This window comes from Elephantulus edwardii, unplaced genomic scaffold (assembly GCF_000299155.1).
Source record: "Elephantulus edwardii isolate Elephantulus edwardi_28Jun2011 unplaced genomic scaffold, EleEdw1.0 scaffold00081, whole genome shotgun sequence".
Taxonomy (NCBI): Eukaryota; Metazoa; Chordata; class Mammalia; order Macroscelidea; family Macroscelididae; genus Elephantulus; species Elephantulus edwardii.
The window spans coordinates 5,140,312-5,167,748 of NW_006399831.1; the positions used below are offsets into that span (position 1 = coordinate 5,140,312).

Below are 27,437 nucleotides of genomic sequence, written 5' to 3' on the forward strand. Positions count from 1 at the left end.
AGCCTGAATATGAATTTAAAATGTTAAGTATGTAAAATAATTTATATTGAATATCATAATGTTTTAATAATATTTAAAATATGATGTTTTACTCATCAGATAAATACTACTATTTCTATTGGTGCATTACAAAATTAAGTAAGAAACTAGGTATTCATTTTGATTTAGTTTTATTTCAATGGCTCTCAAAAGAACCTCAAACTCATTATTACCAAGTAAGAACCAACTCATAGCTAACTCTCCATTGTGTTCCCAAGACTATAAATTGCACAGAAAGAGACTGTGTATCTTTCTTCCACGGAGCTGCTGATGGATTAGAACTTCCAAGAAGGGCTGCTTTTGGGTTAACAGCACAGCTCTCTGGGTCAGATTTCATCTCACATACTTCGGCCATGTTTTGAGGAGAGGCATCATGCTTAGTAGAGAGCAGAAAAAAGATCCTTAAAGAGATGGATTGACATAGGCTGCATCAGTATGTTCAAATCCAGCTATGATTATAATGATGGTGCATGAGTGAGAAGGGTTTCCTTCAATTGTTTACAGGGTCACCGTAAGTTGGAATCAATTCATTGGCATCTAACAACAACGTCAACAAGGTATAAATAAAAACAAATGCAATGTATTTCTCTCCATTGAGCATATTATGACACACAGCAACTTTGTAGAACAGAGTAAAACTCTCCACAGGGTTTCCTAAGACTCTAAATCTTTATGGAAACAGATGGACAACATCTTTCTTCTGTGGAATTGTTGTTGAGCTTAATCAATTGGCTTTTCAGTTAATAACTGAACATTTAAACACTGCACTACCAGTACAAGTAATACAATGTATATATTGGAAGCAGGAGTGTCATCCGTGCCTCTGGAAACTTTATGAACTTTGAGAAACAATTGTTATAGAAAGTATTCAAGCTTTTGCTCATAGGGTCACTATGAGTAGTGCTCAAATTGACTGCAAGCAACTACAACCTAAAGGACATACTCCACCTACTGCTGCACGAGAGAAGGATGGGCAATCCCTCCTGTGCAACTTACTGCCTTTGAAAACCTGCTGTAGGGTCAGTGGTGGGTTGGTTCCAACTTGATGGAACACAACACCACAACATATATATAGCATAACCCTAAAGAAAGGTAATGTCATGACATCAAATGTTCAAATGAATTTGGAGACCTCAAAGACAGGAAAGAAAATGGAGAACATTTTATAAAGTGTGCACATAAGTGTGATCTTTCTGTGAATCAAGATAGGACATGAAACTGTTGCTCAAGTATATTGAAATACATATTTCAGGTAAAGAAAACTTGGAACAAGAAAAACTGTGTTTATTTTGTATTTTAAGATGAAATCAAGACTAAAAAGAGTGGTGAAGGCATAGCTTTTCGAATTATTAGAATGGAAAATAAATAAAGACGAATGTGCTGTTTTTGAAAGTAGGGACTAAAAAGTATGGATGTCTTTTCACTTAGAGTCAAGACAAATTGACTAACAGAGATAAAAGCAAGCAAATTACGAAAACCTTGAAAAATGTTTGGAAAAGCACAAGGAAAGTGGTTATATTCAAAAGACTTCAAATGGAATTTTCTAGCTTAAAATGGTTTTGTTTACAGAGCATACATTGGCTTGAACTTCTTTTATTATTCCAGCCTGTAAATTCCCATCAAAACTGTTGATTCCCACTGACCAAGTCCCTCCAATTATCTCATTGTGAGGGAGACTACAGTGGCTACCCTGCTATGGCCAGACATAAAGTCATTAAAGAACTGCAAACGAGGATGAAGAAGGTTATTTTATTTTTCAGCCCTTCCCAGGAGTGGCTCTTTGGTTCAAAGAGCTGTGGGTACTTGCTTTCAAACTAACAAGCAATATTATAAATGAAGGCTGCATTATCGTGATTGCAGACAATTGAAAACACTTGAGGACCAAGGATTCAGGGTCCTTAGTATACACTTTTTTGTATTCTCATCTAAACAATATATGATGGTTCAAACAATCAAATGGGGGAGGGAAAATAATGAACAGAGTATGCAAAGGGCTGAAAAAGCAAGAGTCAAAGAAGGCAGAATAAGAGCAGAAATATTGGTGTCCACCTACCACTTTTCTACCTATCTAGACATAACACATTTTTAAACTTTTTTTACCCATTTTCTTGCTGTTCCACTGCATAGTGTTCTAGTTCCGTGCCAGGAAGGGGCTGAACTGGGGGAGGAGGTAGCGGGACATTCGCCCAGGTTGATCCATTGTTTTTCTGTGGTTTAGAAGAGTTTTTATTTTTCTTCTTTTTTCCACCTTTCCCACCTGAAAGTAATAAAGTATGTTTTCAGCGATAATAAATAGCAAGTGTGCAGAGTATACCTAATGGGAAGAAATATTTCTGTTTTTAAAAAACCAGAATCAGTATGTTATATTGTAAAAATCTATAAACAAAAATATTAAAAACTTATGTAAATCACTCAAAATGATTGTTTTTCTCCCTGTATGTTAACAGCAGAGCTCAACAAACCAAAACCATTGCTACTCCATCAAAAGCACATTTATTGATGTTTCAAGTCTCCCACTTCCATGTTTTCATTGTTAGATGAAATAATGAGCCATAACAAATTTTTCCAAATGTCAGATTTGAATGCATTTATAATGCTCTTTTGCATAATTTTTCTCAGTGGAAAATGCAGTGTCTCAGGCAAAACTTTTCCACTAGAATTTACTCCATTTAATTAATCCAGGAGTATAACATTACCTCTCAAAAGTAACTGATAAAAATCAATCAACCACAATCTGAAGATAGCTGTAAATCTTTCAAGTTGGTATGTTTTATGGACTTTTTAATTAATGCATGTCATAATTATTTTTGCAAATAGTGAAAACAATTCTCTGTTGCTTTAAGCGTAACATTAACTAAAACTCTGCAAAGGCTATAAAAGTTCTTGATAGACTGTAAGCAGTTTGTGGACTACTATAATACAAATGAATCCATGCATAAAACATGAACAAAAGTCAGTTCTGTAGGATGTGAGTCACAGTTAAGTTTTCATGGAATTTATTGATATGTAAAATGAAAATGCACCTTTTGTATAGTTCTGTAGTTTTCTAAATCAAGGAGATAAAAGTTAAAGCATAAAAAAATGGATTATAGCTGGATACAGAAATAAGTAATTTTAAAAACCTCCAATAATAAATAACAGAATAAAAAAAGATGTTTCAGAAAAGATAAGTCACTTTTATCACTCCCATCCTTATGTATGTCTACTTTTAAATATCTAAACATATATACTGAACCTCTGAACTTGAAATAGTTGAGAACACTAAATATTGGTAGCAGTGCTAGCTAGTGACACAGATAGTACTTGGAACCTTGTAGTCTAGTGGCAAGCTGCTCTGCAATCTTGAAGGCCCATCGTTTGAATCCACCAGCTGCTCTGTGGAAGAAAGATGTACAATTTCCTCCCTTGTGATTACATGCCTCTGAAAACTTGTCAGATGATTAGCAATAGGTCATTCTGACTCAATGGTTTACAACAACAACAATATGTAAATAAATACACATGGACTCTTTTCTCTGCCTGATGCATGAGCCTTAATTTTTTGTATCCTGATGTCCCACCAAAACCTCATAATAAATAATTGTTTTTATTCTATTTTCTATAGATTCAGAACTAATGATTACAGAGTAGTGAGCTGGACTGTATATCCTATGTAGTTTTCCACTAGTTATACATATAGATATACATAGATATAGATCTAGAGATAGAGACATATAATTTATATATATATTTCATCTTTCATAGCACTTTTATCAATAGTATACGATCATCACAATAATTGAACAACTGATATAGAGGGACAGGGCAAGAGAGGAAGACCTTGGTTGAGATGGATTGACTCAGTGACTGGGATAATGGGGACAAGTGTGTCAGAGACAATGAAATTGGCTCAAGATAGAGCAGAGTTCAGAGCTGTTGCACATAGGGTCACTATGAGTTGCAAGCAACTCAATGGCACAAAACAACACAACAACAACAGGTCGGGAAGATCTCTCTCTTTTTTAATAATTTAGGGCTTTTCTAGATGATGATTGGGTTACCCACACTCACACAGTTAAAGAAAATTAATTAGAACACAAACAGTTTACTAAGAATTACCCTGGACCACATTCTAGGGAAATCCTTATCCAAGTTCAAGGAAGTCTTGGCCCAATTTTCCTAAACTTTTAGAGATCCTGAACAGCACAATTAAGTACCTCTTATCTATGATTTTGGAAACTGAAATCCCCCCAGAACGCATCTCAGCAGATAGGCATGGTAATGGGCTTTTGAAATCTCACACCCAGGAAAATTCTACAGATCAGGTCTATTCTGCACATGCAGTGTTGCCAAAAGCCAGAATTTTTCCATGACAGCTAATAACACACATCTTTCAAGCAACAGACTTAAAAATGTGTTTTGGAAACTTTGCTGAAGGGAATTCTTTGGGACTTTCTGAGCATCTATTTCCCCTTGTTTCGGGGAAATTACTGCTCTTTCATTTTATGTATTCTTGGCAGGATTACCCATCAAAGCTCCTTCCCTCCTTGTGACAATGAGCTAAGTGGGAGACTTTTAGCATGCTGATGGACATATAAGGTAAAGCAATTATAGTCTGTATTTCAAACCTGAATTTTGAGCCTAATGATGTTATAGTCTGTTGCTACCACTCACATCTCAAGAAATGTATTTTAAGATGAAAATTTCCTGTGTTGGAATTCAGGGAAGCAAATTTTGATGACTTGCAAAGAATATCTGACCTATCTCTTGCCAACTATTTCAATTTTACATTGGTTTACTCTTATGTAAATGACTTTCATATTAAAAAATTGTAGAACATAATTTATAATAAATTTAAATGTATAAACTATTCTTAAGAAACACTGATTCATAAAAAGTATTTCATTATTGTTACTGATATATATATAAATATGTATATGTGTATATATATCTATCTATACTTATAATTCATCAAACAAAACCCACTGCTGTCAAACTAATTCTGATCCTGCTAGCTGAGCCCATAGAGCCCATTGTCATAGTGTATAATATGATGGGGCTGTTATTTGAATGGTCAGTAGTTCAAATCCATCCGATGAATAATATTTGCCTCTAAAGATTTACAGCCTAGTAAATCCAGTGAAATGTCAATATAAGTTGAATCAACTTGATGACAGTTTTTGTTATTGTTAAGTACCGAAGAGTTGATTACAATTCATAGTGACACTATAAACAGCAGATCTGAAACCTGTCCTATCCAATGACATCCTCACTATCTTTGATATACCTGAGCCCATTGCTATAGCACCATGTATATCCATCTGATTGGGGGTCTTTCTCTCCTTTGCTTACAGGAGTGTTAAATACAATATTAAAGAACCAGAATTGCATTCTTTTATGATTTTAAGGTTTCTTTTTAACAGAAGTACTCATATAACATGTTTCTGGAAACTCTATGAACTTTGATAAATGACAATAGTTTTAGAAAGGCATCAGGCCTTTTGTTCATAGGGTCACTATGAATTGTGCTCATCTCGACAGCAATCAAAAACAACTCAGAACATAAATACTGAATTACAAAAATGTTTCAAAGAAGATGAGTATAGTAAAAAATTATCAATGTCCAATGTTTTCATGACTATGATTATTTTAAATTGGATTTTGTCACTGTGCATGCATTAATAAAATCTTAGAATATAGAATTTTATTCATATATAAATACCTATCTATCTGGAGATCTGGTAGCCTGATGGTAAGAAATTGTACTATAATCCTGAAGGCACGTGGAATTCAAATCCACCAACTACTCTATGGGAGGAAGATGGTCAATCTCTTCCTTTGTGAAAACCTGCTGGAGGGTCAGCTATGGTAGACTCTTACTTGACAGCACACAACAACAACAACATCATTTAGGGAATTAATAGAGTCAAAGAAAGAGTAAGTAACACTACAGACCATGTTCTGTTTATAATTATTCAAAGATAACTTCTGAAATAAAATAAAAATCAAAGTATGAAGGATATTTAAATGAGACAAACACAGAAAATATTACGTAATCGTGGTTTGTTCGGCTCCACAGTCAACACTCTTGGCACCAGCAGCCAGGAAATCAAAAAAACACACTGCGATGGGAAAGTCTGCTGTTAGGGACCTCTCTAAAGTACTCAAGAGCAACGGTGTCTCTTTGGAGACTAAGGTGCATCTGATAGAGGCCATGGTATTTGCATCAGAGAGTTGGACAGTGACCAAGGAGGACAGAAGGAGAATTGACGCCTTTGAGCTGCGGTGCTGGAGAAGAGTATTGAATGTACCATGGACTGCTAAGGAAACAAACAGATTCATCCTGGAGATGGTTAAACCAGGCTACTCCTTGGAGGCAAAGATTCTGGGGCTTCATCTGACATACTGTGGACATGTTGCAAGGAGAGACAGGTCCTTGGAGAGGGACATCATGCTTGGTAGGGTGGAGGGACAGCGCAGGAGGGGAAGACCCTCTATGAGATGGATTGATTCGGTGACTGGGGTAATCGGGATGGGTGTGTCAGAGGCCGTGCGGTTGGTGCAGGATAGAGCAGGGTTTAGGGCTATTGTGCATAGGGTCGCTATGAGTCGGAAACGACTCAACGGCACATAACAACAACAACAATCGTGGTTTAAAGTGTATGGATTTTTTTTCATATTTTGTTTGAAATATACTTTAAATTACCTAAGTAGGAAATAACCTGAATTTCTTTTTAAGTATGAAAACAACATGAGGCACATTATTAAATGACAGTGGAAATGACACATACAATTATTCAAGCAGGTGCCCTATGTTTAAGATAGTTTAAATTCATAACAGATGCTTAAAATTTTCTAGACTCTATAATATATCTAATCTAACCAGTAGGCAAGAAGAGTAAATGGCTCATTTTGGAGGGAAGAAAGAACATTAACATTTTCAGATAGAGAGGGGACTATCTCCTGAGGAAAAGTAAGTTATTAAATGTTATCCTAATTATATGTAAGAGTTAACTCTTTATGTCCTTGATGCATAGTTGCATATGACACAATCTTTGCTAGCAATGTATAATTAGACATACTCCCTCACCCCGGGAAATACAAACAAATAGTATATCATTAATCTGGACAGATTAGGCAAATAGGGTCATGGAATCAATTAGAAATGGGCTGATAAAATCATCAGTCATTGTGTGAAAATGTTACAGCTGACAGTAAGAGTGCATCTACTATAATTGTTTCATTTTACAGGTGAGAATTCTTGACCTGAAAGATATCACTGGCATTCATTATGATAAGAATATAGTCCTGTCCAGTGATACATGTTTTTCATCACATGTCCTCTAAAATACTTACATTATAGATCATTACTTAAGCTGAACATAGAACATATATCCTCACTTATCTTGCAACCAATTATTTGGATTGAAGACTCCACGTGATTTTTCAATTATATTTTAACTAAAAATCCCCATGTTAACACTACTCTTTGACACATTACCAGCAACTCACACTAAATAATACAATTCTAGTGATAATAAACTCTGCTACCAGCAACTCACACTAAATAATACAATTCTAGTGATAATAAACTCTGCTACATGAGAAGCTGAAAAACAAAATAAAAAATCTAGACATAGAAGTCAAGCCACTAGAAATGTAATATAAAAAATTCTCTCAAATAATTTGAATTTTAGTTAAATGCCATGTCATAGAATATACTGCCAAGTCCTTATTATAAAGTTCTCTTAAAAAGAGATTAAGATCCATTAGCCTGTTTTTTTCTTCAATGAATAGGACTTAGTATTACATCCATTACATGCTCTTAGCATTAAAACTAAATAATAAATATGTTTTCCCCCCTAAAGACATTCCTATACACTTAGTGGATAAAGGAGATGCATTTTTATATTCCCACCCCAATGCAGTATTTCATTAGCATACACTGTTACTGTCAGTTAAAAGATAAATGCCTGCCAGTGAGTTGTGATTCAGTAGTTCTTCATGACTGTTAGGAACACAGGTCATATGTTGATGACAAACAAATATTTCTCCTTACTGTAATGAGACCAACCTGAGAGACTGCCACTCCTTTCTGAGCTGTTGTGAGAGCTGGTGGTGCTGAAATCCTGTGACTGGTTGTGTGGCATTCTATTAGAGAGTCCCTCAGCCAATCGGTAGTCAGGGATGTAAAGTAAGGCTAAGGGTTAAAGGGCAGAGGTCATAGTGGCATCATGTGATTAGTTCACAGCACAAGCCCATGCAGAACATGCAGTTAGCGACTGAGAAGCAGATGTTGTGGGAGAGTGGAGGAATGTTTTGTCTAACCCTGTCCTAATGGAAGTAGAGATGGAGTGCTGATCACTAGAGTGGAAACAGCTACAAGCATGAAACCGATTGGTGGTGTTGTGTGGTGGTGACAGCGGTGGTGATAAGGATTGTACAAGGGACTGAATACATGCTGGTGTAAATTTTTTTTAGTTTAAGTAGTGAACCCGGTAATGAATCACTGTGAAACACCAAATACTAATTTCTATGTCATGCACAAATGATATGAAAGTAACTCCTGAGGAAACAAGAATCTCTCTTACCATTGTTACCTTTGTTTTGATCAGGTAGAGAATAGCCAAATCCCATCAGATCTGTCTTTTGCTGAATTGAGCTTTTCCACTGTGGATCAGGCAGATCGACAGCCAACTCATGAATGCTATTGGAATGCAAGATCTGTGTCGTGGCATATGGGGTAGCCTGTGTGATTTGGCTGGAACTGTTGTAAGTAGTTTTGGTCGTGAAGTCAATGCTGCTGTAAATGGCTCCATCTGAGAGCATCGTTGCTGTTTTATCCCCTTGGCCTGGAACTGGTGGCAGCACATCTGTGGTGAAAATAGGGAAATGAAACAATTTAATGATGCACAGGAAGCCCAAAACTATCAACACTGATGATGAAAAATAAATATGTCATGTCACACGTTTGCATGGTAGCTGAGATGGCTTTGTGAGCCAAGAAAGAAAGGGTAGGTGAAAAGTAACTATCACCAAAGCTTTCAGCCTTGACGACAGGCCTACCATAGTTCCCTCACATCTCACGGCTGAAAGCACCTTTTCCTTATTTTCATCAAAGGAGGTTGAGAGGTTTCCTTATTGAATAATACTTTCTGTATTAGCAACAATAAAACTGTTAGCATTTTATTTATGTAGTGATGAGAATGAATCTACAAATCCTGGATTAGGATTTTTTCACTTTACTCCCAAAGATATGGAACTGCTGAATAGATGAAAAATAAAAAATAAAAATTCCCAAATTACTCCATCCTAACTACCAGGTATATTCTGGTGTGTAAATTTGTCAGTTATCTGCTTTGATGGCATAGTCCCAGCCTGAAGTGAAGCTGATCAGTGATCCCCTCCCTCTTCAACAACAAAAGGAAACTTCCATGAACAAGTCAGCTTCACAATAGAGTAGAATTTAACTACAGAAAAAAAAGGGAAAAAAAACAATCTCTGAGATTATGAACTTTAATGTAAGCTACTGTTGTTGTTTGTATGTGCCGTCGAGTCGCTTGAGACTCATAGTGACCCTATGCACAACAGCCCTAAACTCTGCTCTGTCTTGGGCCAATAGCACCGTCTCTGACACTCCCATCCCGATTATCCCAGTCACCGAATCAATGCACCTCCTAGAGGGCCTTCCCCTCCTGCGCTGTCTCTCCACCCTCTCCAGCATGACGTCCTTCTCCAAGGACCGGTCTCTTCTTACAACATGTCCAAAGGATCCTCAGAATCCTTGCCTCCGAAGATCCACTCTGTTTAACCCTTTCCAGGATGAATCTGTTTATTTTCCTAGCAGTCCATGGTATTCTCAATACCCCAGGCACCACAGCTCAAAGGCATCAGTTCTCCTTCTGTCCTCCCTAGTCATTGTCCAACTCTCTGATGCGTAACAAGTGATTGCAAAGACCATGGCCTGTATCAGATGCACCTTAGTCTCCAGAGAGACACCACTGTTCTTCAGTACTTTGGAGAGGTCCCTAACAGTAGACTTTCCCATCGCAATGCGCCTTTTAATTCCCTGGCTGCTGGTGCCAAGAGTGTTGACTGTGGAGTCAAGCAAACTAAAGCTGTGAACAATCTCAATCTCTTCACCATCCATCCTGATGCTTCCAATGGCCCAGTGGCAGAATCTTTGTCTTCTTGACTTTGAGCCTCAATCCATATTGGAGGGTGCAGTCCTTGACCCTCTGCAGCAGGTGCTTCAGGTCCTCTTCAGTTTCAGCAAGCAGGGTTATGTCATCTGTATAACACATATTGTTGATAGATCTTCCACCAATCTTGACCCCACATTTCTTCTCATAGAGCCCAGCCTCCTGGATAATCTGTTCTGCATACAGGTTGAAAAGGTATGGAGAGAGAACGCATCCCTGGCGTACACCCTTCCCAATTCTGAACCATGCAGTGTTCCCTTGCTCTGTTCTGACGATTGCCTCTTTGCCCAAGTATAGGTTTTGCATTAGAACGATCAAGTGTTCTGGGATTCCCATTCTTCTCAGAGTCAGCCACAGTTTGTTATGATCCACACAGTCAAATGCCTTTGCATAGTCAATGAAACACAGATAGACTACTAGTTCTTAAAAATGGAGGATTGTAGTTTTGATGCTAATTCCAGTCCCTCTCTGATTGTCACTGAGTGGGAACTGACTCATAGTTGACCTTTCAGTGGGTTTTCAGAGGCTGCTAATCACACAGGAGGAGATTGCTCATCTTTCTCCCCGAGGGCAGAGGGTAGAGCTTGTAGATTCAAAGTCCCTGCCTTTGGGTTATTAGCACAACTCCTTACTCATTTTAATGTTGTTATGTGCCAACTAGACAGAAGTGACTCATCCCCTGATTTCTCTGTTTTCAGAGGCTGTAAACTGCAAGAAAGGAGATAGCATATCTTTTCCCTGTAAAGTTGCTGGTGGATTTGAACTGCCTATCTTCAAGTTGGCAGCACAGCTCCTTACCACTACACCACTATGGCTCTGCCCTAACCCATTGTTGTGTTTTTTGCCATGTGATGTGAGTTGACAGGGACCCATACTTGACCCTCCAGTGGGTTTTCAGAGGTGATAAATCACAGGGGAGGAGAGTGACCATTCTTCTCTTAGGGAGCAGCTATGAGATTTAAACCACATCCTTTTGGGATTTTAGCGTACTTTCTTACCACCAGGCCACTAGAGTTCCTACGAATGGGTTAATCCCCATAATCAAGAATTGGAAAACATCATTTCATAGGACTTGAGATCAAGTAACTCTTATCTTTTTCAGGATGACTAGTTTCAACTTTGTTATAGTATTGAAATTATATCTATCAAAGCCTATTATCATAGTAAAATGAGTCAACTTCTTATCATTAGCAGAAATCCAATCAATCAAACAAAGTAGGCAATCTGTAAGGTATCCTAGGAATTTTTGAGTTTATGGTATAGTAGTGCTTGTAATAAAAGTTCTTATTTGGATAGTTTTCTTCTTGCATCTAATTTTTTTAAATTTTCTTTAACAACCATGAAAAAAATGAATAACATATTTTGAACATTGAGAAGAACTAAAATCCCAGAACACTTGATTATGCTTATGCACTACCTATACTTGTATCACGAGGCAGTTGTCTGAACAGAGCAAGGAAACACTGCATGGTTTAAAATCAGGAAAGGTGTATTCCAGGGATACATCCTATGTCCATGCCTTTTCAATGTATATGTGAAACAGATCATCTGGGAGGAACAATGTAGCGTCAGGATTGGAAGAAGACTTATTAACAACCTGTGTTATTCAGATAACACAACCTTGTTTGCCAAAACTGAGAAGGATCTGAGGCATTTGCTGTAGTAGGTCAAGGACTGAAGCCTTTAATATGCATTGAAGCTTAATATAAAAAATACTAAGATTCTCACCACCGGGCCAATAGCAGCATCATGAAAGATGGAGAAAAGATTAAGATTGTTAACAGCTTCAGCTTGCTGCTGGGCTCCACAATCAACACTCTTGGGACCAGCAGCCAGGAAAGTCACCTGTCAGGAACCCTGCTAGAGTACTGAAGCGCAATGATGCAACTAAGATGCACCTGATCTAGGTCATGGTCTTAACAATTACTTACTATGCATCAGGATCTAGACAAGGATTAAGGATAATAGAAGAAGAAGTGATGTCTTTGAGATGTGATGCTGGCGAAGAGTTTTGAATATACCATCGACTGCTAAAAGAACAAACAGGTCCATTCTGGAGAGGGTGAAACCAAGTTGCTCCTTTTAGGCAAGGATTATGAATCTCTGTCTGGCATATTTTGGGCATGTTGCCAAACAGGACCAGCTTTTGGAGAGGGACATGATAGTTGGAAAGGTGGAGGGACAGCACAAGAGAGGAAGACCCTGGATCAGATGGATTGATTTAGTTACCTAGGTAATGGGGGCAGGTTTGTCAGTGACAATGAAATTGGCTCACGATAGAGCAGAGTTCAGAGCTGTTGTACATAGGGTTGCTAAGAGGTGCAGGCTACTCGATGACACATAACAACAACAAGCAACAATATATAAGTTAAAGACCGAATTTAGATTTGTCTTACAATTAAGCAGACTATTAAAATAACTTAAATACATACAAGTGAGATTGTTAAACATACTCAAATGTATGTTTCATTAAAATGTATAAACACATAAAATTGTTTTCTGATTACAAAATTTTCAGAATCACTTTCTTGCTCTTCTTGCTCTCAATTATACACTAACTACAATTTAAGCACTGAAGAAAAGTGCTTCCCTCTCAAGCGTTAATGCCATTTTCATTCTCCAAAGTTTTATTTTTTATTTTTTTTAATGAAAGTTTACAGAGACTTTGTATTTCCATTCATTCATTGTTGCACTTTCCTCCCTGCCCATCCCTACCCCTCCAGTTCACATTCTTTGTTGTACAATCCCCCACACCAGTCCACTCCACTATGCAGCTTTCATTCTGGATTCTTGTCATGACAATAATACTAAATCATATATTCCACCGAAACAGCTCTCTCCCTCATGTTTCAATGCAGCATACATTATTTATTCCCTCTTAGTTTTCCCCCAACTCCAATGTCAGTGCCGCTTTACAACAGTGACACTATGCAGTATCTGTCCTTTTGTGACTGAGATATTTCACTCAGCATAATGTCCTCCAGGGTCACCCATTTTATATAATATTTCATGAGTTCCTTGTTTTTCAATACAGCATAGTATTCAATTGTGTGAATATATCAGAGCTTCTCTATTCATTCGTTTGTTGATCGCCCCTTGACTTTTTCCAACTCTGCTATTGTGAACAAAGCTGCAATAAACATGGGTGTGCATATATCTGCTTGAGTGGTGGTTATGGTTTCTTTAGGGTATATTGCAGTAGTGGAATTGCTAGGTCATATGGTTTTCTACTTCCAACTTTTTGAGAAAGGGCCATACTGTTTTCATAGTGGTTGCACCATTCTACACTCCCACCAACAGTGAATACGGGTTACAGTTTCTCCACAACCTCGCCAGCATTTGTTTTTTGCTATTCTGACTGGGGTGAGATGATATCTCATAGTTGTTTTGATTTGCATCTCTCTTAGAGCTAGGGATTTTGAACATTTCTCCATGTGTTTGTTCACCATCTGAATGTCTTCTTTCGTGTTCTCCAAAAGTTTTCAATGGAGTATCAAGACTCGTTAAAATAGGGGGTATTTCAGTTCTCTCTCTTGCATGTTTTTCTTAAGAAATAAATAATATGTTAATAAAGAAATGCTTTTTGAAACAAATTACTTTCCAACAGTTTGATTTAGAGCTTTAGAGTTCATATATGAGCAGTTTCAACCATGAACATTTAAATTGCTGTGTGCTCAGAAGTTAAAAAAATAAAAATAGTTTCAAGAAACTAGTTTTACACACTTCACTGTAAAACAACAAAAGCTATGCTTCTGTAAATAGAATCTCTTTCTTCCTGCTGAGTACGCTAGACTTTTGGGCGAATGCGCTTTTATAATGATTTTTGGGGGTTGAGTTCTGCTGTTCAAATATTATCTGTTTACTCTCATATCTTAAAAAAAACAAATAATATTCCAACATTGAAATGTTGTGAGATTTTTACATGCCTATTTCAAAGTGAATATGTGTCCTACCCTCTCAAACAGTTTTGAAATCAAAGATGACCTTTACCTCTGAGCTTGCAATTTGCTAATTTTAATTATGGGACGATTACTCCTGTGTTTTTGAACTCTGACTACAGAAAGCTGCACTGCTAACCCAAAGGCGGTCCCACTCTGGCATTTTGAATTCACTAGTGGAAGAAAGAAGAGGCAAGTCTGATTTAAATAACCTCCACAAACTCATGAGGGTCTCAAACTGAGCAGATTCCTAGTCCTTGACAATGCTTCTGACATTTTTTTACTGTCTTTTGAAAAACAAATAGGGAAGCCACACAATAAACAAACAACAGTTTTAAAAGCAACTGACCACGACCCTTCCCCCCCCCCCACCCGGGAATCGTATACGAAGGGAGCAATTTTTTTTTTCCTCTTTGGAGGGGGAAGTGAGCTGGTGGGGAGGGGTGGGCAGGGAGAAAAGTGCGGAAATGAATGAGTGGAAATCCAAAACCTCTGTAAATGTCTATTAAAATTAATAATAAAAAAAAAGAAAAAAAAAAAAAAAAAAGCAACTGACCTCCGCGTCCAAAATTCCCAATCTCATTAGGGCCACTGTTGCTATTGTTTACAGGTAAGCTTGTGGCTGGCCAGGAATCAGCAAGCCACGGATAACTGGGATCACCTGCGTTTAGAAGTCCTGGGCGGCTACAAGAGAACGAGAAGAGAAATCAGCCAAGGAAACTCAACGAGAATCTAACACCTGTCTCACGGACGAAGGGCATTAAGAAGCACTTAATGCGCTTCAAGTTAAAATATGAGGAATTTCAAGAATTAAGGTACTTGAGTAGCTCATTAAGGTTAAATATAGATCAACCCTGTCAGCGGAAGTAGAAGCATCCTTGCCTGGAATCTGCTGACATCCAAATGAATTCAGTTGTCTGCCCTGAAAAGTGTGGGAATTGGTAGTAGCATATCGGGATCCTGAAACAAGGATTGATAACAAATTGCCACCTCCAGAGAATAATTGCTCAGAGTGACTGCTCTGTACCAGCCATTCCTAGGACTCTGGGATTTGCGCTCTCCATTCTTGTAGCCTCAATATGTATCTGTCCGCTGCAGGCTATAACTCCTTGTTCTGAGTCCTCATGCTTGATTTAGAACAAGGAACTTGAGAGAAATTAATGAAGAGTATTTATACTATTCTATCCATAGCACATTTCCAAGGTGTCTAAACTGCAACATATCACAGGTATACTAAAGTTTTGCTTTCTTTATTTAAGGTTGTAAAAGATCCACTATGATTTGATCAACCATGCAAGTAACTCTGGGGGAAACGTCCTTCATGTCATGTTTAAGAAAGAATTCCCATCTTTAATATAAAAGATGGGGTACTGATTTCTTTCCAGATTATTTGCACACTTATAAAGAAATAGCAACATCTGTAATCATTGTATATCTTTGTTTTTTGGTAGGCCCCTTCTGGTACAATCCTTAAGAGAAACATGTGTTTCTATGGAAACTGTAATAAGAAGATTCAACCTCTTTCTTGCTACATCCACTTGCTCTCATTAGACCCAATCTCTTTTTGCTAAAATATTGATTAAATGGGAGATTGGAAGCTATTACCAGAGCCTAATTACAATCTCCATATTGGCAAAGGGAAAATAGATGAGGATATACGGGTTTGTTATCAGCTTTTATCAATTTCAATTGAGTATCCAAACTTGTGGAATCCAGTCCTATCAATCTACAGCCTATTCATCATCCATGAATCATTTACTTTGTGATCGATTATGTGTAATTGTTCACTCACAGCAATTTAGTGAGAGCCAATAAGGAGTCTTAAACAACAGCAACTTCATTTGCTAATGTCTAATTAATGCAATAAACATCCTGCTAACAAATGAACACATTCCTTGTGATATTTACTACTAATTTCTTTAGGGGCATCTGGGAGATATGAAACATCTGGACTTGATTCCTCTAAAGTGCACAATAGATAGATCATTAAACCTTGTGGTAAGCCATTTAATTCCTCCTAGAATTCTCAGTCTTATAAGTGATCGTTTATTACAATAATAGCCTCTTTCTACAGTTTCCCAGTCCTGATTAAAAATAAAATTGGGGAAAAAAAATATCCTTAGCATACCTTCCATTGCTCATTAGTCCGCCATCTCCTCTTTGAAATGTAACTGTTTAAAAAAAAAAACAGGAAAGAAAGAAACATGCATACACATGTAGTCAATATTAATTACAATTAATAGCAACTACATATTGGCCCTTAGTTTAGTAGAGGCCTCTGGGAATTTTAACAAAATATAATTAACATAATTGCACAGAAATTAACAAGCAGTGGTTTGCCCATGGCAAAACTGTAACTTATACCAACTTTAATAAAACATTTCAAAAGTCAAATGTAGAGTTAAAGGCGTAATTTTTACTTAGATGTCAATAGCTGATTTAATCTGTATACACACAGAGAATCAAGAAGATAAGACATGATATTAATGTGGATTTATCAAACCATGACTTCTAATCGTAACATAAATATAGATAGATAATAAAGAGTGAAGTAGGATAATTCAGGTAATTATCCTATTAAGCATGAGAAACAGACATTGGATGATTGCATGTTTTTAATCACCAGAGGTCTTTTCAGGAGAGAAATTTATATGAATTATGATTTGATCAACTACAATTAAAACAGACATAAAAACAATAATAATTACGATGACAAAAGTTAACGTGTTAACTACTTTGTTTCATCATTTAACTCTCAGGAAGGTGAAATTTTAAAATAAGTTATAGTGAATATATTCCAATGTATATAATGATCACAAAACTCAAAGCTTTTATAAAATCAAGGAATTGATTAGTAACTTCAATAAGTCCCTAGTAGAGCCACAAAAGATGAATCTACTCCTTTCATTATATTGTTTATATTCCAGAAATCTCATAACAAGATTGTGGTTTTCAAGTATCATCCAGAGACCTTTATCCAAATGCTTTATCTGATACTTTGTGACTAAATGTATTTGGACTTTAGAATGCTTCAGATGTGAGAAAGGTAATAGGATGAATTTCAACTGAAGGTCCGAGAAAGAAAACTTTACTCAAAGCCATTTAATATTTTTTGGTGAATTATGATTCTTTTTGAATCACAGGCTAAAGAAAAGTGAGCTGTGTGGGGGTCTACACTGAAGAAGTTGAGCTGCTAATACTACTTCTCTAGCATTTCAAACCCACCAGGAGCAACTCAGGCAAAATATGAGCAATACTTCCCATGTGATTTACAGCCTCTGAAACCTGCTACAGGATCACTTATGAATTCATTTTCACTCAGTATCACTGAGGCTAAACCAAGCTTTACATATAACTGTTGTTGTTGATTTTAGGTGTCATTGACTTGAGTATGACCCATAGCGATCCTATGAACAACAGATCTGAAGCCTGTCCTATCCTGTGTCATCCTCACACCCTCTGCCTTTCTGATTACATGCCTCTTTCTCAGAAATAGTCTCTCCTAGCAACATGCCCAAAGTATATGAGGTGAACTTGACCATCTTTGCCTTCAAATATATTACCTTATCATTTGCCAAAATGCATATTAAAACTTGTACATTTGCACAGGACAGAGAGTTTGTTAGAGAAAATGAAAAAAAAAATCAAAACAAAACAAAAAAACAACTGATATCACTACTCTCCTTCCAGACAGGCTTGTTTAAATTCTGGGAGTAACTGTACTCCTACCACAGTGTGCCACTCTAGAACTCCATGTAATAAAAAAGCACAAGAGAATTAATCTGAAACCATTAAAGAAGTAAATTGAGCACTGGAGGTATTAAACAAGGCCAGATAACATTTTTATAATCACAGTGTGCCCATCAGAAAGAAAAAAAAAATGGAACTGAATCTTTACAAGGAATCTTTATTAGCATCTAAAATTGAGACACTTAGGGAGAAACATACAGAACAAACTCAACTTATTGCTCTCACACCAGAAATGACTAACAGCTGACCCTCCAATGGGGTTTTAGAGGCTATAACTTGAACAGGAAGAGAATGCCCTTCTTCTACAGAGAAGCAAATGGGGTGGGGTGGGGGTGGGGGCGTGGATTAAAACCACTTCCTTTTAGATTGGCAGTGTGACTCCACTAGGACACTAGAGCCATTTGCAAAAACTAACTGGCACAGCAGAGCTAAAGTTTCTAAGAAGTTACACCATTACAAGCTAAAATGTCTTAGAGTTGTATTAAGTATTTTTAATTTATTGCACTCTTTATAAAGGATCGGAGGAAAAGATTTTGCAAGTTTGTGGCACACTCAAAGTACCTCTACAATTATCTGAAAGGATTAATCCTAATCGCTTTCCTACCAGTACTAGGAGAGAGGGTGGCACATAACTATGTGGCAAATTGACATTTTGAGGTAAGGAAGCTTTCAGAGTGACTATCTCTAGTGAACCACATGTTCCTCATCCAAATAGGAACTTTAATGTTGCCAGCCAAACCTCATTCCCTTTCCCGATAAGCTATTTCTAAAATATGAATGTAGATTAATCCTCTTTTAATAAGCATTAACTCAGCCCAGATAATCCGAGTATAAAAATTCCATCAAATCTTTTAGCTGTCTTTGGATGGTTTTGTCAAATAATTTTTATTTTTCCAACAGTTTAAAAACCTGTGTGTGAAATGTTATACATTTCCTAATTTTCTTTAGATTATGAAATTGTTTATATTTTTCTGAGTTTCATAAAATCTGTTTTCCTCAATGGTAATAGTTTCAAAATACATTTTACTCCTTTACAAGTAAAAATATATTTACTTTCATGAAAAAGTTGATTACTTTGAAAATTGGCTATAAGTACTATAATTTACTTCCAATGAAAGCTACAGGGCTCTTTCCAAATGTATGTTCTATTTTTTTTTTCAATTTGCAGTCTTATAATCAATCATTTACTCTAGCTTTAAGAATAACCAACTACTTTCCACCACAGTTGGCTTGTAATTCTCTTTCACCCAATAAAAACTCAGTAGTGGATTCTTTTAGAAGTCAGGAAGATCAAACTCAAAACAAAAGGAAGTCATTAGCGCTCATGAAAGACTTGAGATAAATAAGATCCCATGTTGGTGTAGAAAGGGTGACATGGTTTCATGTAGGATGTGGGAGGGACACTGGGTCTTCCAGCTGCCCTTGTTTGTGCTATATGCATGTTTGTATGTAAAGAATTTAAAAGGCTAAATATGGGAACAAAACAGCATGTTAGTGTATAGAGCTGCCTTGGGAAAAGTCTGTACATTCTGCTGTGTAAACAAGTAAAAGGGGCTCAGGGCAAATTCTCTTCTCAGATCCTTCAGCTATACTAGCTTATATTTGATCTTTTTTGGTTGTTTTATAGAATCTGAGGTCTTAATCCATCACTGTTTTGTGAAAATATCAACAATGAAAAGCAATTTTTTAAAAATTCTTTGTAAGCAGTCATAGAAAACTTTCCATAAGAGTCAAAGCCTAGAAGCTTTTGAGGCTTTTGCCTACATAGACCTGAGCCAATGGCTAGCTTCCCAGTTAGAATCTGTACCCTGCAGTGTTTATATGACTCTCTGCTGGGTTACTATCTTCACTGACTACCTTTAGTGTGTAAGAAGAAACCTGGAATGAAGATTTAGGGGGGGGAAAGAGAGTAGAAGTAAATGCTATTTGCTTTACAATTCTACCTAGGTCAGTCTAATTTTATTCAAATGAATGTCTCTTAACATAAATGTAAATTACAATGAATGTTTACATTTACACCAAGGTGGTTAAAGATTACAATTGGGTTAAAAGTAAATAAATGTGTTATGTTACAAAGGAAATACTAACATCACTGCATGGGAGGAATTAGGAAGGTGGCTCAGGGTAGAGCAAGGTTTTGATCTGTTGTTCCTAGGCCCATTATTTCTTGGAGTTGACTGGACAGCACCTAACAGCTACATTAAGAAGGATACTAAAGCACAGAAGCACTTTAATAGCACAATGATTAAGTGCTCAGCTTCAAAGTGGAAGATATATAGCTGAACTCATCAGCAGTTCTGCAGGAGGAAGAACTGGAGAATTGCTATCTGAAAGATGACAGCTTTGTAAACTCTTACAGAGCTGTTTTTTTGAAGTACGATGTTATTATGAGTCAATATCAACTGGACAGCAAGCTTTGGTGGCCTAGAGGTAAGAAGCCGTGTGCAATCACACAAAGGCACCAGCTATTGTGCAGGAGAAAGATGGGTGATCTCCCTTGTGAGAGTCAGTTAGGAGTAGATTCCAACTTGACAGCAAACAACAACATCAACTGAATGGCATATGACAAAATCCCTAACAACTGTATACTTCTTGCTTAGTGGTGGTGTTGTATACCGTAGTTAGAACTGACCAGATCTGACCCACCATGGGGCTTCCAGAGGCAGATAAGCACACAGGAGGATATTCCCCATCTTGCTTGTTAGCTAAAAGAAACATTAAAAAGGCCCTGCTTTCATGAATTCACAATAAATTTTCAAATATTTAGTGAAAAAGCTTTAGGTTTTTATCTTGTGTGTGCAATTGTTGTTAAATCCTGTCAAGTTGGCAACTTGTAGCAACCCTATGAACAACAGTTTGGAATGTAGCCTTATCATGTGCCATCCTCAAGATCTACAAGATCCTTAAGCCCACTATTATTGTCATTGTGTCAATTCATCATTTTATCACGTTTAGTTCATATACTTATAAAAACACGTTTCCCAGCGATTTTTTTATGAAAACCAAACTATATACATAACCAGAAATGATATATATTTTCTAAAATTATAAGAGAAAGTAGTCTCTTAAAGAATCAATGACTTTGTGGTGGTATTGCTGAAGAAGGTGAAATATACCATGAATTGTCAAAAAATTAAACAAATCTGTCTTGGAAGTAGTGCAGCCAAAGTGTTCCTTATAAGCAAAGATGGTGACACACATCGTGCATTTTTAGACCACTTTATCAGGACGGAACTGTCCTTGGTAATAAGACTTCATGCTTGGAAAAGTAGAGTGTTGATTAAAAAGAGAAAGATCTTAAATGGAAAGGATGGATATAGTGTCTGAAAAATTAGCTTCAGCAGAGATCGTGAGATTTGGTGAAGAAGGACTGGGTAGAGTTCCGTTCTTTCATACACAGCGTGGTTACGAGTTGGAACTCACCCAACACCACCTAATTATATGGAATCATTGTACTCTTAAAATATCAGAGATTTGAATACAATAAATCCATATTCTACTACTCATTCAAATTTAAACCATTTTCTCTACATTATGCTAAGGATAATAATATGAAAATTCAGCAAGATAACAAATTATAAGAGGAAATGTGTGCTCAACATTCACTTTTCATCTATGTAATGTTAAGTCTTTTGAGGTTTTTATTTTCATTTGTTTCTCACCTAGAAGAAAGGAGCAACTGCTAGAGGAAAATTACTACCTGAAGGTGAATCTATTCAGTCAGACATCTATCAATTAAGTGTAAGGGTTCTGAAAGGCTGTTCTCTGTCTTGGCTTTATTCCAAAATATTTGAAGGGCAAAGCACCTTCTGATTTAACAGTTCTTCTACAAGCAGATGATTATCAATCACAGTGAGAAATGATAATGGGTCATAGGCTATTCCTGTCAAGCTCAAAGACCAACAGATACTTTCAAATTAATTTAAAAACGGTAGAATTTGTAATGCTCTGCTGTTGAAGAAGGAGGAAGTTGAGAAGTAAGAGGCCGAAGAGAGGAAGAAATACCTGTGTGCTAATTTAACAGAAAGTACACACTGAAATGTTGGAGCTATATTATTTATAAGAATTAAATGAAAGAAGAGGTATAGATGGCAATAAGGCAATACTTTAGATATGAATGTATTATAATTTGTCATGAAATTTTTGGTGCTGTGTGCCTTTCACTTGATATTGATTCCTAGGGCTGCCACAGGACATAGTAGTACTGTTCTATATTTACCATGCTTATATTCTTTATAAAAACAGACTGCTACATCTTTATCATATGGAGTAGCTGATGGGTTCTAACCCCGCAGTTAGCAGCTGAGATATTAGCCACTGTACAACCTTTTCTGAAGACACTAGCACAGATAATTTTAAGTTATTATCTCTGATGTCAAGCTAAAAGAGCACAAAATAATCCTTGAATTAAACCAATCCTTCCTTATGTTTTACAGGGATTATACACATGTGTAACAGAAAACCAATATAATGTTGGATGAAATAAATATATTAATGGACAATATCTAACAGGAAGAGGTAAAGGATTGGACTGTAAACAGGAAGGCATCTTAAAGTGTATTTAATGTTCAGAAGTCTGGCACTCAACAAGAATCGCCATGCTTCTATAGAATCCTTCCTTGATGCAGTGACAAAATGCAAAGTAGCAGATAACCAGTAGCCAAGAAAATAATGAAGTAGCAGAAAGATGGTGAGTCAGAAAGTGCCGAAGTCCTTTTAAAACACTTTCTTCAGTTCTGGAAATGCATTCAAACCAGTTACTACTAAACTTTATCTTCATAAGATACAGAAGTGAGACAGAGTTTTATGATCAAATGATAATGTTTAAATATTGCCAAATAATGAACCAGGCAATCAAGTATATGTTATTCCCTGCTTTTTTTATCATTTAGACATTACTGACAGCTTAGAAGTCAAGAGGCTACCAGAGTTTAGAAGCTTAATGTGCAATGAAACTCCTTTAAAAATCAATCAAGTATTTATGCTTTCTATCACAATGAAAATAAGAAAAGGGATTGAATAAATGCCTCAAAAACATTTGGAAATATTTTGTAAGATCACACTACATTAAATTGCTCCCTTGTCTGGGTAAGTATGAAATATAATGAGGTAGTTTCATTTTACTGTTGTTACTAGAGGAAAATGAAAATTAATCTAAATTACAATTGTGTGGAGCACAGCTTCTGTGCTCATTTTCTTTATTATTTATTTACACTTCTCTTTCTTAGCTTTAGAGAAATTCTGAATGTCACTATTTCAGATATCTTTGAAACTCAGTTTTGGATTTTGAAATTAGAAGGTCATCTAGAATTCTCTTTTGTTTTCTGGTTATTTTCTAGCTAAAATGCTGATTGGTGACATATGTTAAAGAGCTACCTTACCTAGTATTTATACTAATTCTGGGGATTCTTTTTTTACTTGATTGTATTTTCCATCTGGGACATTTCCCATTAGAGTCTGTATCCTGAGATACCAAAAGCTATATTTCAAATCTTTTTTATCCCCTGGTAATTATAATTATGATTTTGTCCAGATTTCCTTTCCAATCAATGCCTTGATGATATATAAAATCTGTATGAATATGTGTGTACATTCAAGTAACTGTATATATGTGCATGTGTGTATGGCATGAGTGTATATATTTTGAAGAATTGAGAAAAATTATTATGCACACATTTTGTTGCTGTTATACACTGTTGAACTGGAAACAACTCATAGTTGACCCCCAGAGTGGTTTTAGAGGCAGTAAATCACGTGACAGGAGATTGCCCATCTTAGTCCCATGGAGCAGCTGTTGGATATGAATGGTATGCCTTGTGTCAACAGTGCAACTCCTTACCTTTAAGCCACCAGAGCTTCCCTTGTTGTCATTAGGTGCTATCAAGTCAAGTATGGCTCAAAGTGACTCTATGAAAACAGATTTAAATTTTACTATATGTACTACTTTTAAACTCAACTGGTGGTGCAGACTAAATAATTCTCCTGGAAGGATCTGGAATGATTAAGAACCATTGAGTTATGTTTTGTACAGTCGCATTTTCAGAGCAAATTTTAAAAGCCCCAAACACTCATTTGTTCACCCATGCACCTTTCCAACTCACTCATTTCATTTCATTACATTACATTTCCAAAGTTGAGGTTTTATAAATGGGAAGTAGTCTCTTACCAGCGTAATTACTGAGTCCCTTTCTTTTCTTTCTTCTCCAGTACAACCAGATGCTAAAACCCATCAAAATTACCCAGCAGGCACCACCAATGCCAGCTATAAAAGCTGGTTGCTTCACAACATCAGTGATCTGTTCAGTTATGCTGTTATTGTTTTCAGTAATGACAACCTCATTGCGTCCTCCTATGGAAAAAAAAAATAACCCAAAACAAGTGTTAGTAAATATTAGCACAAAAATAAACACCATGATACATAAATGATAAATTTAAGGCTCAGAAAACCCCTTTGGAGTAAACAATGTTTGCTTTGTCTTGAGTTTGTCACACTTATTGAGTAATACACATTAGTTTGAAAATGTGATAATCTCGTATTATTTGGTTTGCTATCGATGAACTCAAGAAAGATTTTTGGGTTTATTTTCTTACAAGAAAGACTAAAACAGGTACTAAAAATTGAAACAGCAATTTTTCTTCAATGAAGTGTTTTAAAAATTTAATTCTCATTTTAAAGTCAATTAAACATTAGGCACAAGGTATTTTGAAAACTAATCTTTTATAAAGTCCATGTTTATGGGTTCATGATTCATACTAATGAGTAACAGTACTTCTACTGACTTATCAAAGAAATCTATTTTGTTCAAATATCCTTTAGTTTTCTGGCACATACATTAAACCTACTATATAAAAGATAATATTTATGTAAACACCACTCATAGGAATAACAATGAATAATTAAAATTTTTATGACAAGATATATTTTCCCTTTAGTTAATAAAATACAATAAAAGTTTCATTAGAAATTTTAATTAATCACATTAACTAATTGCAAATATTGCTACAAAACAAAATGCCTATGAATGACTGAAATAAAAAATAGAATTTGTAGACTTTTACTCAAATTTTTTAAAATAAGGGAAAAAATAAATTATTCTTTAAACATAAAAAATATTAGAAACTAATTTGAAGTTCCATTTACAAGTTGAATACAAAATACAGTTCATTCTAATGTCATCATAAGTAAACCAGAGAGCCTGGTGGCTTAGGTGTAAGTAATGGTGCTGCTAACACAAAGGTACATGCTTTGAATCCACCAGCTGCTCCACAGAAGAAAGACGGACAAATTGCCTCTGAAAACTCACTACAGGGTCCGTAATGGGTTGGCCATGACTCAATGGTGAACAATAATAACAACATAAGTAAACCATAATGAAATCTAGAAGTTTAAATCATAAATATCAATCATTTGGAAAGAGAACATGTCTTGATAATTTAAACCTATTTGAGATAGATTAAGATAATCGTCATTCATACTTCCAAACAGGCTTTAAAAAGGTAGATCACTTTTTACTACAAAGATATAATTTAAGTGTTTATTTAATAGATTAAGAAATTTAGACATTAAGAACTAATTCTAAGGTTAATACAGTAACTATAAGACTATCAAAGAAATTTAAAATGTAAATTCTAAATTATATTAGAAAACACACCCTTTGAGCTTTTAGAGTTGAATTCTCAGGGAGCTAGGTGGCCTAGTCTAGGCAAGAACAGCCCTGCAATCCCAAAGGCACCATGTACTAATCCAACAGATGCTCCGCCAGAGAAGGAGGGTCAATCTCTTCCTGTGCCAGTCAGACCCGATTTGACGGTACACAAGAAGGAAAAAAACATAGAGTTGAATCTTCTCACTGACCCTTGTTGTTGTTTTTGTTAGGGGCCATCGAGTCAAGTATGATTTATGGTGAACAAAAGATCTGAACCCTGTTCTATCCTGTGTCATCTTCATATTTCCTGACACAAAATCCCACTACGGGAGTCACCATGTCAATCCACCTGGTCAAGGGTCTTCCTGTCCTTTATAGCAACCCTCCCTCCTTCCTAGCATCATGTTCCATTCCAAGGAATAGCCCTTACCACCTACATGCCCAAAGTGTGTGAGGCAAAGCCTCATATTTCTTGCCTCCCAATAGCACTCTGGTTGCACCCTCTCCAAAACATATTTTTTTGTTCTTTTGGCCATCCATCGATGTTCTATGCTCTTCTCCTAAACCACAGCTCAAAGGCATCAATTCTTCTTCTGTCATCCTTATGCATTATCCAGCTCTCAGATGCATAGCAAGTGGTCAGAAAGACTAGGGCTTGAATCAGACACATTTTAATCCTTAAACTGACATTACTCCTCACTAATTTGGAGAGGTTCTAGTTGATTTCCCCAGTGGAATGTGTCTATTTCCTGAGTGCTGATACTAAGGGTGTTAAGTGTGGATCCAAGAAAAATGAAGTTTCAGTCTCTTCTCCATCCATCATGATGTTGTCTATTGGTACAGTGGTAACAATCTTTGTTGACACTGAGATGCAATCTGTACTGAAGACTGCATTCCTTGATCTTCTAAAATAAGTACTTCAAGCCCTCTTCACTTTCAGCAAGCAAGGTTGTGTCATCAGCATAATGCAACTTATTGAAGAGTGTCCCTCTTACCCTGAAGCCATACTCCTCTTTATAGAATCTAACTTCTCGAATAATTTGCTTAGCATACAGATTAAATAGGTATGGAAAGAGAATACAACGCCGACACACTCCCTTGTTAATTTCAAACCATGCAGTTCCCCTGCTCAGTCGCACAACAGTGTCCTGGTCCAGGTATAGGTTCCGCATGAGCACAGTTTAGTGCTCTAGAACTTCCATTCTTTTCAATGTCAGTAACAGTTATGTTACATACAATCAAATGCCTTTGCATAGTGGATAAATCACAAATAGAGAGTCTTCTGGTATTCTTTACTCTCGGCAAGGATCCATCTCCCTTATTGACTAGGTAAACTTTTCTAGGTTCTGTTTTCTTTAAATCTTCCCCTCCCCCCCACCATGGACCTTGTTTTTGCTGACAACAGAACCGTCTACTCTTACTTTTTTGTTTTAAATGTCAGAGCTGTCATTAAGGTGATGTACATAAAGAACCTTGTAGAACATAGTAGTTTTTTACTTAGTTTCACAGACAGTTTCACAGTCAGTTTCACAAACCTATGTGGTATTCTACAGTGTGCCAAGAAATCTGGAGAACAACCACTTGTTAAATATATCAGTTAAATATATCAGTTGTTAAATATATAAGTTAAATATATCAGTTAGTATTCTATCAATTCTTGGAGCCTCCCTTTTTACCAATGCCCTGAGTGCAGCTTGAACTTCTTCCTTCATTACTATTGATTCTTTATCATATACTACTTCCTGCAATATTTCAGTTTTGACCAATTATTTTTAGTACAATTTCTCTATTCCTTTCCTCCATTTCTTTTGCTGCTTTTTGGATTCAAGATTTTGCTCAGAGCATCTCTCATGAACACAATTGTATTGCCAAAAGAAAAAACA

General features: G+C 36.3%; 1 protein-coding gene across 1 annotated transcript in view; it reads right to left on the reverse strand.

Annotated features, from left to right (window-relative positions):
- ROBO2 (roundabout, axon guidance receptor, homolog 2 (Drosophila)) overlaps positions 1 to 27,437 on the reverse strand; it is an 843,022-nt gene that overhangs the window by 49,403 nt on the left and 766,182 nt on the right. Inside the window, exons 17-21 of the mRNA XM_006889811.1 lie at positions 24,075 to 24,257; positions 16,287 to 16,329; positions 14,715 to 14,842; positions 8,610 to 8,891; positions 2,140 to 2,296 (exon numbers count right to left, since the gene is read on the reverse strand). Coding sequence (XP_006889873.1) covers positions 2,140 to 2,296; positions 8,610 to 8,891; positions 14,715 to 14,842; positions 16,287 to 16,329; positions 24,075 to 24,257 — 793 coding nt within the window. The remainder of the gene's footprint in view (positions 1 to 2,139; positions 2,297 to 8,609; positions 8,892 to 14,714; positions 14,843 to 16,286; positions 16,330 to 24,074; positions 24,258 to 27,437) is intronic.